The sequence below is a fragment of the Fringilla coelebs genome (genome assembly GCF_963513975.1).
Source record: "Fringilla coelebs genome assembly, chromosome: 29".
Classification (NCBI taxonomy): Eukaryota; Metazoa; Chordata; class Aves; order Passeriformes; family Fringillidae; genus Fringilla; species Fringilla coelebs.
This window is the reverse complement of record NC_140055.1, coordinates 1,040,638-1,058,784: the sequence shown is the minus strand read 5'-3', so window position 1 is coordinate 1,058,784 and position 18,147 is coordinate 1,040,638. Positions and strand designations below refer to the sequence as shown.

The window sequence follows — 18,147 nt, the reverse complement described above, 5'->3', positions numbered from 1 at the left end:
AGAGACCCCCCCAAGCTCTGCATGGATGGGAATGGGGAGAGCTGCCCACAGTAGGAGCCCAGGGCAGCTGGAAAACTCCGGCCTCTTCCTCCGAGCTTTCCTGCTCCTCTTCCTCAGCAGGCATGGTAAGGATCAGCATGGGCAGGGCGGTAAAAATCAGGAATAAAATGCTTCCAGGAGGAATCTCCATGAGAATCTCAAGCTGGGTGGTGAGGGGGATGTTGTGGTTTAGGTGTAGTTTGCTGGGTTTTTTGGGGTCTTTAGTTTAGAGCAGGTTTAAATAGGTTCAAAGAAAAGGGAAAAAAACCCTATAGTTTATTCTCATCTCTTCTCACGTCGGGGTCGCCTGCAAATTCCACATTTGGTGCACCCCGAGTGAGGAGCATTGCCACAATTGTGGAAGAGATAAGGTGTGCTGGTGTTCACAGGGAAGGCTGATTTATTATTTTATGATATATATTATATTAAAACTATACTAAAAGAACAGAAGAAAGGATTTCATCAGAAAGGAATGGAATGATAACAAAACCTTGTGACTGACCAGAGAGTCTCAGACAGCCTGACTGGGATTGGCCATTAATTAAAAACAACCACATGAGACCAATCAAAGATTCTCCTGTTGCATTCCACAGCAGCAGATAATTATTGGTTACATTTCATTTCTGAGGCCTCTCAACTTCTCAGGAAAAAAAATCCTGGCAAAAGGGATTTTTCAGAAAAGATCATGGCGACAATATATATATATATATATATATATATATATATATATATATATATATATATATCATAAAATAATAAATCAACTTTCTGAAACATGGAGTCAAGATCTCATCCCTTCCCATGTTGGGGTTGTCTGCAAATTCCACATTTGGTTAACCCCAAATGAGGAACATCACCACAATTTTGGAAGAAATAAGGAAAAACTACCCCGCAGATTGTAGCAGAACACACCTTGCCTTCCAACCTGCAACAGGGGGAGGACAGCCTGCCCATCCCCACCCCATCCCCTCTCTCCCAGTCTCTTCCCAGTGCAAAATCCTCCGCTGCAACTCGGAGTACGTGGCGGCCACGCTCCACCTGCGCGGCCCCGAGCGCGGCGCCGCCTTCTGCACCGCGCTGCGCTCCTACTCGCTCTGCGCCCGCCGCACCGCCCGCACCTGCCGCGGCGACCTGGCCTTCCACTCGGCCGTGCACGGCATCGAGGACCTGATGATCCAGAACAACTGCTCCAAGGAAGGGCCCACGGCCCCGCCGCGGCCGCGGCCGGCCGCGCGCGGCTTCGAGTCGTCGGATCTCTGCGATTACGAGAGGAGTTTCCTCTACAAGCACGGCCGGCCGCCTGGTTTCCAGCACTGCGCTGCTTTCGGGGATCCCCACATCAGGACTTTCCACGATGATTTCCACACGTGCCGGGTGGAGGGGTCCTGGCCGCTCTTGGACAATGATTACCTGTTTGTGCAAGCCACCAGCTCGCCGGTGGCCAAGGGGTCCAACGCGACGGTCACCAGCAAGGTAAGGTGAGGGCACAGGGTGGGGGGCAAAGCCAGGATTGGGGCACCCCCTGGGCTTCCCAAAATCCTTGGAACCCCTTCAGAGCCAGGGGGGGATGAGGAAGGAGGGACAACAGGGGTGAGGGTTGTTGAGGGGACCCTCAAACACTCCTGCTGCTGTCAGGTGACTGCGTGGGGTGCCGGGAGGAATCCTGTGGTCCAAGGGGTGTCTGGAGGAATTTTGGGGTACCTGGAGGAATTTGTGGTCCATGAGGTGCCTGGAGGAGTCTTGGGGTACCTGGAGGAATCTTGGGGTCCATGGGGTGCCCAAAGGAATCCTGTGGTGCGTGGTGTACCTGGAGGAATCTTGGGGTATCTGGAAGAATCTTGTGGTGCTTGGGGTGCCCAAAGGAATCTTGGGGTGCCTGGAGGAATTTGTGGTCCATGGGGTGCCTGGAGGAATCGTGGTGTATGGGGTACCTGGAGGAATCTTGGGGTCCATGGGGTGCCCAAAGGAATCTTGTGGTGCTTGGGGTGCCTGGAGGAATTTGTGGTCCATGAGATGCTTGGAGGAATCCTGTGGTGCATGGGGTGCCTGGAGGAATCTTGGGGTACCTGAAGGAATCTTGGGGTACCTGGAGGAATCTTGGGGTCCATGGGGTGCCCAAAGGAATCTTGTGGTGCTTGGGGTGCCTGGAGGAATTTGTGGTCCATGGGGTACCTGGAGGAATCTTGTGGTCCATGGGGTGCCTGGAGGAATCTTGGGGTCCTTGGGGTGCCTGGAGGAATCTTGGGGTACCTGGAGGAATTTGTGGTCCATGGGGTACCTGGAGGAATTTGTGGTCCATGGGGTACCTGGAGGAATCTTGCTGGCTTTGTCTCCACCTGAGTTTCCCATTGCTTAAATTGTGTTTAAAAAAAGAAGGAAATATCGTAGTTATCCCCAAAGGACTGTGGCAGGGATGGTTTGAGGATGAACAGGTGAGGTGACACCTCCATCCTGCGACACCCCAATGAAACCACACCCACCCCCCTCCCCACAGCTCACCATCATCTTCAAAAACATGAAGGAATGCATCGACCAGAAGGTCTACCAGGCCGAGCTGGACAACCTCCCCGCCGCCTTCCAGGACGGCTCCACCGACGGCGGCGCGCGTCCCGGCGGGAGCAGTCTGTCCATCCGCGAGCGCATCCCCGGCCGCCACGTGGAGATCCGCGCCGCCTACATCGCCACCACCATCGCCGTGCGCCAGGCCGGCCGCCAGCTCTCCTTCTCCATCCGCGCCGCCGAGGAGGTGGCCGCGGCCTTCACGGAGGAGCAGGACCTGCAGCTCTGCGTGGGCGGCTGTCCCCGCGGCCAGCGCATGTCCCGCAGCCCCCGCGGGCGCGGACGCGTCCCCGCCGAGAGGGCGCGGGCGCTGTGCCGGGAGATGCTGCCGGTGGAGGATGTCTACTTCCAGTCGTGCGTCTTCGACGTGGTCACCTCGGGGGATGCCAATTTCACCGCGGCGGCGCGCGGGGCGCTGGAGGATGCTCGGCTCTTCCTGCCCGATGCTGAGAAGATTCACATCTTCCAAGCCGGGGCAGGCGGCCGGCTCGGCTCTCCGTCGTTTCTCGTCCTCCTCTGCCTCCTGCCATGTGGATTTTGGGGGGTTTTGTGGTGTTTTTAAGGCCTGCCTCCACCTTGAGGGTTCCTCACCTTGGCTCCTCAGAGAGGCAAGAGAGGGAAGGGGTGAAGCCCTGGTTGGCACCCGATGGTCTCACGTGGATGGGGCAGCTGCTCCCAGCTCCTCTCCTGAAGGCGGTTCCAGATTTTTCTGTTCCATTCTGACATGTTCCTGCTCCCCTAAGGATGTGGCATTGCAGTGCATCAAAGGAAAATAAACCCCCGGGGTGAGAAACCCCCTCTGTCCCTCAAGATCCCTTCCATAAATCACTTCCCACCTTCCTCCCCATGTTAATCCAGCAGAATTCCACTCAGGAATCCCACAGCTCCAGAAATAACAGACTCAGAGCCCAAAGCCCAATTTTTAGCAGTAAAAAAAAAAAATTTAAAACGGATTTGGGACCCTTCACTCAGCTGCTCCCAAAGCAGAGCAAGGCCACGAATAATTCTGGGGAAGGTTGTGACCCAGAGGGAAACTTTTGAGTAGAAATCAGCTGGTTTTGTCCCTGTGCTCCTCTTCCAGGATAAATAACAAGTGAATCTCCAGCAGTGGGAGCTGTGGAGCTTGAGATCTCCGATATCCCAGGCCACTGTTGCTATTTTTCCTTGTTTTCTTGGCACCTGTTGTGGACTCAGTTTAGCCGGGTCCGGGCTTGGGAAGCGGTGTCAGGTTTTAGGGAGGACAAAAACACCCCTTGGGAATTCTCTCCCTTGGGCCCAGATTCTCTGCTCAAATCCAACCCAAACTGGAGCTTTTTGTTTGGAAAACCAGAATTCCTGATGGCAAAGAGCCAGCTGGGCACACAGAGGGGCAGGGCATTGCCCCGTGGAGGGCAAATTTCACATATTTCAGAGGATTTCAGTAAAGCAGACGGAGCTCTACAGCAGAAATCTTTTCCTCAGGGAAAACTTTCCTTTATTTTTAATAAAGTGTTAAAAACTTGGCCATCCCCACCCCACAGAATCGCAGGAAGGGCTTGTGGACGTGGGGGAAAAGGGAATTTCCGCCCCTCCAGGCACGGAGGCTCCGTCAAGGGAGGTTCTGCAATTCAAGTTTCAATACTCCCACGGGGTTTTCTCTCTCTTTACTCTTTTGTGCCAAGAGCACAAAGAACACGCAGGAAATAATTTCAAAATAATTTCATGGATGTCATAGTGAGTTCCTGCTCAGTGAGGAGCAGGAGAGCTGCTCCATGTTTTTCACCCCTCTCCTGGTAATCCCTGATGGGTTTGACATTAAAGGGTTTATTTTTGAGTCCCCATTTCCTGTCATCTGTCTCTTCATGTCTTTGGGCAGCAGTGGCAGATGAGGATAAGAATATCTCCTTCCTCCCCTGCTCCTCTGACTCCAGAATTTTGGGTGGATGGAGGGGAAAGCAAACTGCTTCCTGATGTGCCCCTTTGGGAAGAAAATCATCTGGGGAGGGATAAAATCCTCGTGGGAGGATAAAATCCTCCGTGGGGAGAATGTTCTCCACGGGGATGGAGCCCCTCTGTAGGGATGAAATCCTGGGGAGCAGCGCTGGTGGTGCTGCAGCTCCTGGTGGAAAATCCTGGGGTGGATTTGAGCCACTCAACAAGAATTCCAGGGGGAAAGGAGGGTTCCCAGCAGAACCAGACCTTCCCTCCTCCTGCACCACCAGGACCGGGCCTGGAGCTTTCCTCACCCAGCCTTCCTCAGGAGCCACCTCTGGAATTTAGAGAGCAGCTCCCAAACTGAAAATGCCCAGGAATTCTGATTTGGGAGAGCTCTGCTTCCAGCTTGGAGGCTCAGCAGCTCCACCCAGCCCAGATTTCCACCGGGAGCGGCCCAAGGTGGTGTAAATCCAGCTGCTGACAACAGGATTCCAACGTGGAGAAGCTGCTGCTGATGAATTCTGGACTCATTAAGGTCGGAGAAACTCGAGGTCGTTAATTATTAACTCCCTGCAGCGCTGCCAAGGCCACTCCCGACCCATGAGCCCAGGTACCACGTCCACCTGGTTTTGAACAAATTCACGAACAAATTCCAACATCCAACGAACACAATCCCCAAAATATCCAACCCAAACCTTCTCCAGAGGTCTTTCCTTCTCAGGAGAACACCCTGAACGCCCTCAGCTCCGGCTGGAGGGTGAATTTCCCCACGTGGGATCCTGCTGGAGCTGGCTGAGGTGGTTTTTTAGCAGGTGACATCAGCCAGGGAGGGGAAGGGTCGATCCAAAGTCCGCTGACGTCAAAGTGGAAACAACTTTGTTGATATCAACAACTCGGGCAGGCGCCGACGTTCTGCTCCTGGATTTGGGGTGGGAAGAGGTCTGGTCCCGGCCCAGGGGGTTCTGAGGAGGAGCAGGGGGGATAATTTGGGAATGGGACGGGATCACCCCATGCTTGGAGCTTTTTCCCCATTTAGATGGAGGTCACAGCTCGGGTGTGAGCGTCTGCAGGGTGTCCTGAGGAGGTGGTGGCCCTGAGAGGATGGAGGGATGGATGGATGGATGGATGGATGGATGGATGGATGGATGATGGATGGATGATGGATGGATGATGGATGGATGATGGATGGATGGATGGATGGATGGATGATGGATGGATGGATGGATGATGGATGGATGGATGGATGGATGGATGGATGGATGGATGATGGATGGATGGATGGATGGAGCAGCTCCGAGCAGCTTTTGCTGCCGAAAAGGAGGAAAAATTCCAAATTTTTTTGCTGTCTGAGGGGGTGAAGCCCCTCTCTGATGTCGCTGCAGACGGCAAACACGGGACTCTGCAGAGCCAGGATCCGAATTCCTCCTCCTTTATGGACGGCTGAGCTCTTCTGGAACATTCTCTCCCCCGTCCCTGGGCAGGGAGCAGGGGAGAAATCCCACCTGGATGGGGAATTCCACATCCCAGTGTCCAGTGGGAGCTGGGAAAATGGGATTGCACAGGGAAAAATCCTCCTGGGCCAGCCCTGAGGGAAGGGGAAAAGGGGATCCAGCCCCCCGTCCCTGCAGAATCTCCAACATGGGGGGCAAAATCTGGGGACAAAACAGCAAAAAAAGGAGAATTTTTTTTAAAAATACACTAGAAATAAATGTTATAAAAATAGAAATAAATGTAATAAAATAATAGAAATAAATGTTCTAAAAAGAGAAATAAATGTTATAAAATAATAGAAATAAATGTTATAAAAATAGAAATAGATGTCATAAAATAATATAAATACATGTTACCAAAAATAGGTGTTATAATTTATGTTATTACAATTAGAAGTTAACTACTTTTTAATTATAATATATTACGAGTGGGTTTTGGTTTATTAGTTGTAGTTCCACTATGTTGTAAATGCTTTAGAGCTAATAATTTAAAATTACTCTTGGTGGGGTTATTATAATGTATTTTTATAGTTCTATTTTATATATTTTCTATATAATAAATATAATAAATAGAATACTTTATAACATATTAATATAGAATACAGAATGCATTATATAATATATATTACACAATATGCAATATACAATACATAATATCGAATACACAATATATAACATATAACATATAACATATAATATGTATTATACAATATATAATATAAAAGACATATAAATTAATTATAAATATAATAGAAATATAATACAGAAATGCAATATATAAAACATAATAGACAATACATATTACATTATATATATTATATATATATAATATGATATGTATTATATGTTATATTTTATATATTATATGTTATATTTTATATATTATATGTTATATTTTATATTTTATTTTATATTTTATATTTTATTTTACATTATTTATTTATGTGGGACAAGCAATATATAATACATAATAGACAATACTTATTACATTATATATATAATATTATATATATAGTATTATATGTATTATATGTTATATGTTATATGTTATATTTCATATTTCATATTTTATTTTATATTTTATTTTACATCATTTATTTTTTATGTGGGACAAGCAATATATAATACATAATAGACAATACATATTACATTATATATATAATATTATATATATAATATTATATATATTATATGTTATATGCTATATTTCATATTTCATATTTCATATTTTATTTTCTATTTTTATTTTATATTTGATTTTACATAATATATTTATTTATGTGGGACAAGCAGCTGCTTTCCAGGAGCCAACCCAGTCCCAGAATCCTTTTTTTTTCCCCAGCTGGGCTCAGTTCCCAACGCTCCTGCTGCACAAACAAGCAGAGGAAATGCTTTTTCCACCCCAGCTCCCAACTGCACACTGTGTCCCCGCGCTCCAGCTGCTCTCACCCCCCTGGAATATTCTGGAAGGGCCCAAATAAGGCGAGAAAAACGGGACAAACATCCCGGAGAGGCTGCAGGAATCATTCCTCCTTCTCCCCGGCCATCCTGACCGAATCCTCCTTTTTTCACAGCAAGGACAAAGGCCAGGCTGCCCCAGTGGCTGCTCCTGGCAACCAACCCCGATAACCTGGAGCAGAAAAAAACAGGGATCTTATCAGCTAAAAGAAAAAACCAACATAAAACCAGGGATCTTATCAGCCCCGAGAGCTGAGCTGGCAAAAACAACCCTGGGCCGTGCCCAGCTCCTTCCTCGGGACCCAGTGAGTCACCCCAGGGCTCGATTTCTGCCTCTGGAATTGGGTTATTCCCAGGCACAGTGGCCTGGAATTCTCTTTTCCTTCTTTAGGAGCTGCAGGAAAAATTCTGGATCCTGTCATTCTGTCTGTCCGTCCACCTAGGGAACCCCTGAGCCCATGGGGGTTAAAGGGTTAAATGAAATTTTATTGCTGGCAAGAATTTGTCCCTGCCCTGGTGATTCCTCTCATGATGTTCTTGGGTTTGATATTGGGAAAATTGGCTTTTTCCAAGTGAAAATCCTGAGCCTCCACCCGAGATTCATTCAGATTTTCTTGGCCAACTCTTTTCCCTATTCAGGAGCTCCAGGAAAAATTCTGGATCCTGTCATTCTGTCTGTCCATCCACTGAGGGAATTTCTGAGCCCATGGGAGGGGGGTTAAATTGTTAAATAAAATTTTATTGCTTGCAAGAACTTGTCCCTGCCCTGGTGATTCCTCTCCTGATTTTCTTGGTTTTGATATTGGGAAAATTGGCTTTTTCCAAGTGAAAATCCTGACATCCCACCCCAGATCCATTCAGATTTCCATTTATTTTCCCTATTTAGGAACTCCAGGAAAAATTCTGGATCCTGTCATTCTGTCCATCCACCTGGGGAATGTCTGAGCCCGTGGGAAAGCAGCTTGGAGGGGGATAAATAAAATTTTATTGCTGGCAAGAATTTGTCCCTGCCCTGGTGATTCCTCTCCTGATGTTTTTGGGTTTGATATTGGGAAAATTGGCTTTTTCCAAGTGAAAATCCTGACATCCCACCCCAGATTAATTCAGATTTCCATTTATTTTCCCTATTTAGGAACTCCAGGAAAAATTCTGGATCCTGTCATTCTGTCCATCCATCCACCCAGGGAATTTCTGAACCCATGGGAGGGGGGTTAAATTGTTAAATAAAATTTTATTGCTTGCAAGAACTTGTCCCTGCCCTGGTGATTCCTCTCCTGATTTTCTTGGTTTTGATATTGGGAAAATTGGCTTTTTCCAAGTGAAAATCCTGACATCCCACTCCAGATTAATTCAGATTTTTCTGGCCATTTCCTTGTTTAGGAGCTCCAGGAAAAATTCTGGATCCTGTCGTTCTGTCTGTCCATCCACCTGAGCCCATGGGAAAGCAGCTTGGAGGGGGATAAATAAAATTTTATTACTTGCAAGAATTTGTCCCTGCCCTGGTGATTCCTCTCATGATGTTCTTGGGTTTGATATTGGGAAAATTGGCTTTTTACAAGTGAAAATCCTGACATCCCACCCCAGATCCATTCAGATTTCCATTTATTTTCCCTATTTAGGAACTCCAGGAAAAATTCTGGATCCTGTCATTCTGTCTGTCCATCCACTGAGGGAATTTCTGAGCCCATGGGAGGGGGGTTAAATTGTTAAATAAAATTTTATTGCTTGCAAGAACTTGTCCCTGCCCTGGTGATTCCTCTCCTGATTTTCTTGGTTTTGATATTGGGAAAATTGGCTTTTTACAAGTGAAAATCCTGACATCCCACTCCAGATTAATTCAGATTTTTCTGGCCATTTCCTTGTTTAGGAGCTCCAGGAAAAATTCTGGATCCTGTCGTTCTGTCCGTCCATCCACCTGAGCCCATGGGAAAGCAGCTTGGAGGGGGATAAATAAAATTTTATTGCTGGCAAGAATTTGTCCCTGCCCTGGTGATTCCTCTCCTGATGTTTTTGGGTTTGATATTGGGAAAATTGGCTTTTTACAAGTGAAAATCCTGACATCCCACCCCAGATCCATTCAGATTTCCATTTATTTTCCCTATTTAGGAACTCCAGGAAAAATTCTGGATCCTGTCATTCTGTCCGTCCATCCACTGAGGGAATTTCTGAACCCATGGGAGGGGGGTTAAATTGTTAAATAAAATTTTATTGCTGGCAAGAATTTGTCCCTGCCCTGGTGATTCCTCTCCTGATTTTCTTGGGTTTGATATTGGGAAAATTGGCTTTTTCCAAGTGAAAATCCCGAGCCCCCACCCCGGATCCCCCCGAATTTCCTGGAGGGATCCTGATCCTCGAGGGATGGGGATGGAGGGCAGGGGGGGAAAGGGCAGGAGGAGCCAGGGAGGAGCTCTGGGATTTTGGAACCTGCCCGGGGTGGGATCCCTGCCAGGCCCCCCTGGCCCGGCTGGAATTCAGGGAAGGATTCCTTGGAAAGGGGAACTGGAGAGGGAGAGAAAAACAGGGATCAGACGGGGCCAGAGGGCCCAGGGGTCAAATATCCCCTGGCAGGGAAGGCTGGAAAAAGCTCCCCAACCTTTCACCAAATTATAATCATAATTATAACTCTCTGTGTGTTTATATTTGTATTAAATAAATAAATAAATAAATAAATAAATACATACATACATACATACATACATACATACATAAATAAATAAATACATAAATACATAAATAAATATCACATATAATATATTTATAGAACATTTATATTTATATTTATATTTATATTTATATTTATATTTATATTTATATTTATATTTATATTTAACGAATAGATCATATATTTTAATATATTCTCTCTATATAGAAGTATATAGTATATAAATATATAAATATAAATATAGATATGTATTATAAATAGATAATGTAATATAATATATAAATGTAATATAATAAAACATAAAATGCATATTAAATAATATAATTCATATATATTACTATATTTATATAGTAATGTGTTATATTAACTATATTAAATATATATTATATTATATTATATTATATTATATTATATTATATTATATTATATTATATTATATTATATTATATTATATTATATTATATTATATTATATTATATTATATTATATTATATTATATTATATTATATTATATTATATTATATTATATTATATTATATTATATTATATATTAATACATAATAGATATATTAATATGATAAATCGATAATAGAACTATATTATCTATTTATATAAATAGATAAATATGTAATAGATATATTTTATATAAATATAGAAATAATATACTATATAATAAATCAATGTATTATATATTTATATTAGAAATGTAAATTTCCATAAATACACAAATACATAATATGTAAACATAAAATACAGAAATTAATACATACTACAATATAGAAATTAATACACACACACATAGCATAAATTATTTTATTTATATTGACACATATTTATATAAACATACACTACAATTACATTATAAATCCCTAATTCTCCTTTTTTTTCCAACTGGAAAAAAGGCGAAATTCCCCCAATTCTGCACCAAAGGAAGGAAAAATTCCCCTCCCAAGGAGGAATTCCGCCCTGCCCTGGCAGGAGGGCAGTTTTTATTCAGTTTTTATTCAGTTTTTATTCACTTTATTCAGTTTATTCACATTATTCCCTTTGTGCCGGGGTTTATCCGCAGTTTATCGCTTTATCCGATCAGGTGTGAATTAACTCCGGGGGAAGGGCAGGAAAAGCGCCAGGAGCGGCGGGACAAACAGCCCTGAAGGACAAACAGCCGACCCAAACAACCCAGCCCAACACCAACACCTCCCTGCCAGGGCGGCCGCTCCCCTCCCATTGTACTCTGAATTTCCTGGGCTGGGAAAGCGGCAAAAATTGGGGAAAAAAAGGGGAAAAATAGGAAATTCCTGCCCTGGAGTGATGCTGAAAATTAAATTCTGTATTTCTGCTCAAATCCCAGCTGGAATAGCCAGGGATCCATGGGGATTGTTCTCTTTGCTCTGAATTTCCTGAGCTGGGAAAGCACCAAAAATTTGGGGTAAAAAAGGGGAAAAATAGGAAATTCCTGTCCTGGAATAATGCTGAAAATTAAATTGTGTATTTCTGCTCAAATCCCAGCTAGAATAGCCAGGGATCCATGGATTGTTCTCCTTTTCATTTTGCATTTTGCTGAGCTGGGAAAGCACCAAAAATTGGGGGAAAATCTGGGAAAAATAGGAAATTCCTGTCCTGGAGTAATGCTGATGTAGGGAGGGAAATCTGATTTTTTCTGGGAAGTCAAAGTCACATTTGAAGGGGTTGGAGGGAGGAGAAATTCTGATTTAGTGCTCAAATCCCTGCTGGAAGACAGGGCCAAGGATCCATGGGGATTGTTCTCTTTACTCTGAATTTCCTGGGCTGGGAAAGCGCCAAAAATTGGGAAAAAAAGGGGAAAAATAGGAAATTCCTGTCCTGGAGTAATGCTGCAAATTAAATTCTGTATTTCTGCTCAAATCCCAGCTGGAATAGCCAGGGATCCATGGGGATTGTTCTCCTCTTTATTCTGCATTTTGCTGAGCTGGGAAAGCACCAAAAATTGGGGAAAAATCTATGAAAAAGAGGAAATTCCTGTCCTGGAGTAAAGCTGATGTAGGGAGGGAAATCTGATTTTTTCTGGGAAGTCAAATTCACCTTTAGAGGGGTTGGAGGGAGGAGAAATTCTGATTTAGTGCCCAAATCCCTGCTGGAAGACAGGGCCAAGGATCCATGGGGATTGTTCTCTTTACTCTGAATTTCCTGAGCTGGGAAAGTGGCAAAAATTGGGGAAAAAAGGGAAAAAATAGGAAATTCCTGTTCGGGAGTAATGCTGAAAATTAAATTCTGTATTTCTGCTCAAATCCCAGCTGGAATAGCCAGGGATCCATGGATTGTTCTCCTTTTCATTCTGCATTTTCCTGAGCTGGGGAAGCACCAAAAATTGGGGTAAAAAAGGGGAAAAATAGGAAATTCCTGTTCTGAAGTAATGCTGAAAATTAAATTCTGTATTTCTGCTCAAATCCCTGCTGGAATAGCCAGGGATCCATGGATTGTTCTCCTCTTTATTCTGCATTTTTCTGAGCTGGGAAAGCACCAAAAATTGGGGAAAAATCTATGAAAAAGAGGAAATTCCTGTCCTGGAGTAATGCTGATGTAGGGAGGGAAATCTGATTTTTTCTGGGAAGTCAAATTTGCCTTTAGAGGGGTTGGAGGGAGGAGAAATTCTGATTTAGTGCTCAAATCCCTGCTGGAAGACAGGGCCAAGGATCCATGGGGATTGTTCTCCTCTTTCCTCTGCTCACAGAATTTTCCTGAGCTGGGGAAGCACCAAAAATTGGGGTAAAAAAGGGGAAAAATAGGAAATTCCTGTTCTGGAGTAATGCTGAAAATTAAATTCTGTATTTCTGCTCAAATCCCAGCTGGAATAGCCAGGGATCCATGGGGATTGTTCTCTTTGCTCTGAGCTGGGAAAGCACCAAAAATTTGGGGTAAAAAAGGGGAAAAATAGGAAATTTCTGTCCTGGAGTAATGGTGATGTAGGGAGGGAAATCTGATTTTTTCTGGGAAGTCAAATTCGCCTTTAGAGGGGTTGGAGGGAGGAGAAATTCTGATTTAGTGCTCAAATCCCTGCTGGAAGACAGGGCCAAGGATCCATGGGGATTGTTCTCTTTGCTCTGAATTTCCTGAGCTGGGGAAGTGGCAAAAATTGGGGAAAAAAGGGGAAAAATAGGAAATTCCTGTTCTGGAGTAATGCTGAAAATTAAATTCTGATTTACTGCCCAAATCCCTGCTGGAAGGCAGGGCCAGGGTTGTGGAATGGGTTTGGTTGTTTGCTGCTGCTTGGGTCGAAAAAAGAAGGGGAAATGTCCCCAAGACAGAGTGGGAAGTAAAAAACACTCCCAAAAATACCCCAAAAACAGGGAGGGGACCCCCAAAATTCAGGTTTTGATGCTGAATCCCCCAAATTTTCCTTTATTTACCCCAAATAACAGAGGGGAGTGTGTGCAGGGGGGGTGGAAAATACTTGAAAATATTTTGGGAATGCTCCCAAAAATACACCAGAAACAGGGAGGGAACCCCAAATTCAGGTTTTGATGCTGGACCCCCAAATTCACCTTTATTTACCCCAAATATTGGGGGGCAGTGTGTGTGCAGGGGGGTATGAAAATACAACTCAGGGGGCTGAGGGAACCTCTCAGAACCAGCTGAAGGATTCCAGGGGATGGAAGCAGCAGAAAAAGGAAAATCCTGCCCAGAGGAGTCGCCCCATTTCCATCCGTACCCCAAATCCGCCCTAATTAACCCCAAATTAATAGGGCAGAGTTCACGGGGGGGGCTGAAGGACGGCAATGGAGGCGCCCCCTGAGTGGGGGGAAGGATTGAGAGGGAGGAGGTGAAGCCCCCCCACCCCTCGGGGCCCGTCGGGGCCGCTCCCAGTGCTCCCAGTGCTCCCAGTACAGCGCGGCCCGTCCCAAACTGGGATCAACACCCCGCGCCCCCCCCCCCCACCCAGCCTGGGAACATGACATCGTGTTCCGCGCTCGCCATTGGCCAGAGCCGCCGCCCATCCTCGCTCCCCATTGGCCACCCCAGCTGTCACTCCACCCCCGTCCGTCCCGCCCCCGCTGAACACGCGCGGCTTTCCTTCACACGCTGTCCACGCTCCCCGGCCGCCGCTCTGATTGGTCAGTGCTGCCGTAAACAAGGCAGCGGCAGCCAATCAGCGCGCTGATCACGCGAGCTGCACGCCCGGCCACGCGCCCTCGGCGTGGCGGCCGCCGGCAGCAACAGGCGCGGGCGGGGGTGGGCGGGGCCCCGAGCCTATAAAAGGCAGAGCAGGCGGAGGCTCCCTCAGAGCGCTGAGGTCCCGGGGCAGCGGCTCCTGTGGGAACTTCGCGGCGTCTCTCAACAAAGCCCTCCCTCGCTTCCTTTTTTTTTGGGAATTTTGTTGCCCTCCGGGGATAAAACCCTGCAGCCTTTACTTGATTCAACCCCTCGTCCTCATCCCGCTTCAGCCATGGTGATGTTCAAGAAAGTGAAGAACTTCGCTGTGGCCTTCAGCGAGCCCGACAAGGTTTACTTCAGCGGGGACAAGGTGGCCGGCCGAGTGCTGGTGGAGGTGGCCGAGGTGACCCGTGTCACCGCCGTCAAGGTGCTGGCGTGTGGCGTGGCCAGGGTGACCTGGGCCAAGGGCCCGGCCCAGTGCCGGCAGGAGATGGAGTACCTGCGCTTCGAGGACGTGCTGGCCCTGGAGGAGCAGCCCACAGGTGAGGGCAGGGGGTTGGAAAAAGGGGCAAGGGTGGTTTTAAATATGGGTTTGTAAGGCCAGCCCAGCTCAGGGGTTGGCACAGAAGGGGTGTGGTGGGGTTAGGATGGGTTGGGGGGTTTGGGAGGGGCACCCCAAGAAGCCTTGAGCAGCAGCACAGCATTGATGATGTGTCTGGAGTTTGGGAAAAATCACCAAATCTAGGAAAACTTAGCAAGTTGGCCAAGCTAAATGGAAGTCTGGGAGCAAAAAGGACAAAATCAGAGCCTGGGGAGGTGCTGTGGCGTGGGTTGGGAACACCCCAGGGACAGGATCACACCCTGGGGCTGGAGCTGGGAGATAAGGGGGGAGCGGGAGCTGGGGTGGAGCTGCTGAGACACTCTGTTCTGCCCCGGGGCTTGGTGAGGTACAGGCAGAGAACACCGGGTTCCCGGGGTGTGGAAGGGCTTGGCCAACACCCTTGGAGCTCAGGATCACCCTGATGTTTTTCCTCCTCTTTTTTTCCTCCAGATGAGGACGGCTCAGTCATCCTCAGACCCGGCAACAAGTACGAGTACAAATTCGGCTTCGAGCTGCCCCAGGGGTGAGTGTGAGGCAGCAGCTGGGGTGGAATTCCACTGGAGGGGTGGAAATTAAACTGGAAAATCGGTGTTTTGGCTCTGGAGTGACCCCCTGTGTGTCTCCAGGCCGCTGGGCACCACCTTCAAGGGCAAGTACGGCTCTGTGGATTATTGGGTGCAGGCGTCGCTGGAGCGCCCGGCCTGCCCCGCTCAGCAGGTCAAGAAACGCTTCGAGGTGATGGATCCTGTGGATGTGAACACCCCAGAACTGCTGGTGAGCCCCTTTTCCTCTCTCCAAGCTGGTGAGAAAAGCCCTTGGGGAGGGTCAGGCCAAGCCTGTGGTGTCTTTAATCAGATTTGGGTTGAGTTGGATTAAGGGTGGGATTAAGGAGTTGTGGATAATTCCAGAAATTGACACTGGGTGGGGCGTGTTGTGCACTCCAGTGGAATTTGAGGCTGGGTTGCAAAAAGGGAAGAAGAAAAGGAGGAAGGAAGGGTGGGAAGGACAGGATGGGGCCAGCATTTGACCCTTCCCTTTCCCTCCAGTCTCCAGTAGCGGCCAAAAAGGAGAAGAAAGTGTCGTGCATGTTCATCCCTGACGGCCGCGTGTCCGTCAGCGCCCAGATCGACAGGAAAGGGTTTTGTGAAGGTGAGGATTGGTGGGAACACCCAGCTGGAGTGGGGGAACAGGTGAGGAAACCCCCAACACCTCTAAAATGTGTGATTTTGGCTCAACAGGTGATGAGATCTGCATCAACGCCGACTTTGAGAACACCTGCTCGCGCATCGTGGTGCCCAAGGCGGCCATCGTGGCCAAGCACACCTACCTGGCCAACGGGCAGACCAAGGTGTTCTCCCAAAAACTCTCCTGTGTCCGTGGCAACCACATCATCTCGGGCACCTCGGAGTCCTGGCGTGGCAAAACCATCCGGGTGAAGAAGCTCAAACCCTCCATCCTGGGCTGCAACATCCTCAGGGTGGAATATTTCCTGCAGGTGAGCCTTCCTCCTCCTCTTTTGGGGGAATTTTATCATCTTGGTGTTGTTTCACACCCTTCTAAATTTGGAATTTTTTTTTGTAGATTTATGTCAGCGTGCCAGGCTCGAAGAAAATCATCCTGGAGCTGCCTCTGGTGATCGGGAGCCGCTCGGGCATCGGCAGCCGCAGCTCCAGCATGGCCAGCCAGACCAGCTCCGAGATGAGCTGGGTGGATCTGAACCTCCCCGACGCTCCCGAGGGTGAGTGAGTGGGGCGGGATGGGGATCCGAGGGCCGGGATCGGTGGGGTGGGATGGGGATCCGAGGGCCGGGATGGGGATGGGGATCCGAGGGCCGGGATGGGGATTGGGATCAGTGGGGCGGGATGGGGATCGGGATTGGCGGGATGGGGATCCCCGGGGCGGGATCCGCGGGGGGGGGATGGGGATCGGTGGGGTGGGATCGGTGGGGCGGGATGGGGATCCGAGGGCCGGGATCCCCAGGGTGGGATGGGGATCCAAGGACCGGGATCGGGGTCTGCGGGGCCGGGATGGGGATCGGCGGGGCGGGATCCGAGGGCCGGGATCTGGGGCTGGGATGGGCTCGGAGCCCCGCGGGCCGGGATCAGGATCCGAGGGCCGGGATGGGGATCTGAGGGCCGGGATGGGGATCTGAGGGCCGGGATCTGGGGCTGGGATGGGCTCGGAGCCCCGCGGGGCGGGACCGGGATCCGCGGGCCGGGATGGGGATCCGAGGGCCGGGATCCGAGGGCCGGGATGGGGATCAGTGGGCTGGGATCTGGGGCTGGGATGGGGATCCGAGGGCCGGGATGGGCTCGGAGCCCCTCGGGGCAGGATGGGGATCCGAGGGCCGGGATCTGGGGCGAATCGGGCTCGGAGCCCCTCGGGGAGCTCACAGCCGATCTCATCCCTCCCTCGCTGCCTCCCCGCAGCTCCCCCGTGCTACCTGGACATCGTTCCCGAGGATCACCGGCTGGAGAGCCCCACCACGCCCCTGCTGGACGATCCCGACGGATTCGACAGCCCCATCTTCATGTACGCGCCCGAGTTCAAGTTCATGCCTCCCCCCACCTACACGGAGGTGAGCCCGGCAGCTCCGGGGGAGGAGGGACCAGGTGGATCTGGGATCACCTGCCCGGATTCCTCACCCTCCTGCTGCTCCCAGGTGGATCCCTGCGTGTCCAACAACAACAACAACAACAACAACAACAACATCAGCATCATCCAGTGAGCTCCACACCCGCAGAGTGTTTGGACTGAGCTCGGGGTGTGCCCTGAACCCGCAGCACACCTGGAGAGAGGGAAAATAAATCCACATTCCCGAGGAGCTGCTGCATTCCCGAGGGATTTCTGCATTTCCCGAGGGATTCTTGCATTTCCCGAGGGATTCCTGCATTTCCCGAGGGATTCCTGCACTCCCCAAAAAACCTCGAGGGGATTTAAAAATCCCCTCCTGAAGCACCGTGGGGGAAGACGAGGCAGGAAAAGCTCCGCCCTGTCGCGACCCTCGCCCTGTCGCGACACGTGACAGGCAGCGAGTTGTGGTTTTTAATTAATTCCATCTTAATTAAGGGAGCGCTCCCGCCGATGGGCGGCAGGGGGCGCTGTGACGTGGTGGATCCGTCCTGTCGCGACATGAAGCCTTGCTGTCGCGACTTTTTTGTACATAGCGTCGCGGGGAGGGGGGGAAAAAAAGCACGAAAATGCAAATTTTGTACTTTTTTTTTTTGTTTTTCGCGTGGCCCCTGGGGGGCGAAATTTGTAATAAAATTGTAATAAATAAATGAAATTATTTT

At 48.5% G+C, this 18,147-nt stretch overlaps 2 protein-coding genes across 3 annotated transcripts; both read left to right on the top strand.

The window, feature by feature from the left end:
- On the top strand, positions 1–11,276 carry HJV (hemojuvelin BMP co-receptor; the record flags this gene model as incomplete). Its single annotated transcript, XM_084222954.1, has 4 exons — positions 1–125; positions 1,019–1,512; positions 2,534–3,150; positions 11,213–11,276. The coding sequence occupies exons 1-4, from the start codon at positions 26–28 to the stop codon at positions 11,274–11,276; spliced, it is 1,275 nt and encodes a 424-aa protein (XP_084079080.1). The 5' UTR covers positions 1–25.
- Positions 11,277–14,392: 3,116 nt separating this feature from the next.
- On the top strand, positions 14,393–18,147 carry TXNIP (thioredoxin interacting protein). Of its 2 annotated transcripts, XM_084223279.1 has the most exons (8): positions 14,393–14,795; positions 15,305–15,377; positions 15,481–15,628; positions 15,901–16,003; positions 16,093–16,349; positions 16,436–16,592; positions 17,284–17,432; positions 17,517–18,147. In XM_084223279.1, exons 1-8 carry the CDS (start codon positions 14,546–14,548, stop codon positions 17,580–17,582), a joined length of 1,203 nt encoding a protein of 400 aa, XP_084079405.1. In that variant the 5' UTR covers positions 14,393–14,545; the 3' UTR covers positions 17,583–18,147. The 2 variants fall into 2 exon arrangements, with proteins under 2 accessions (XP_084079405.1, XP_084079404.1); XM_084223278.1 differs by having other exon boundaries at positions 17,284–18,147.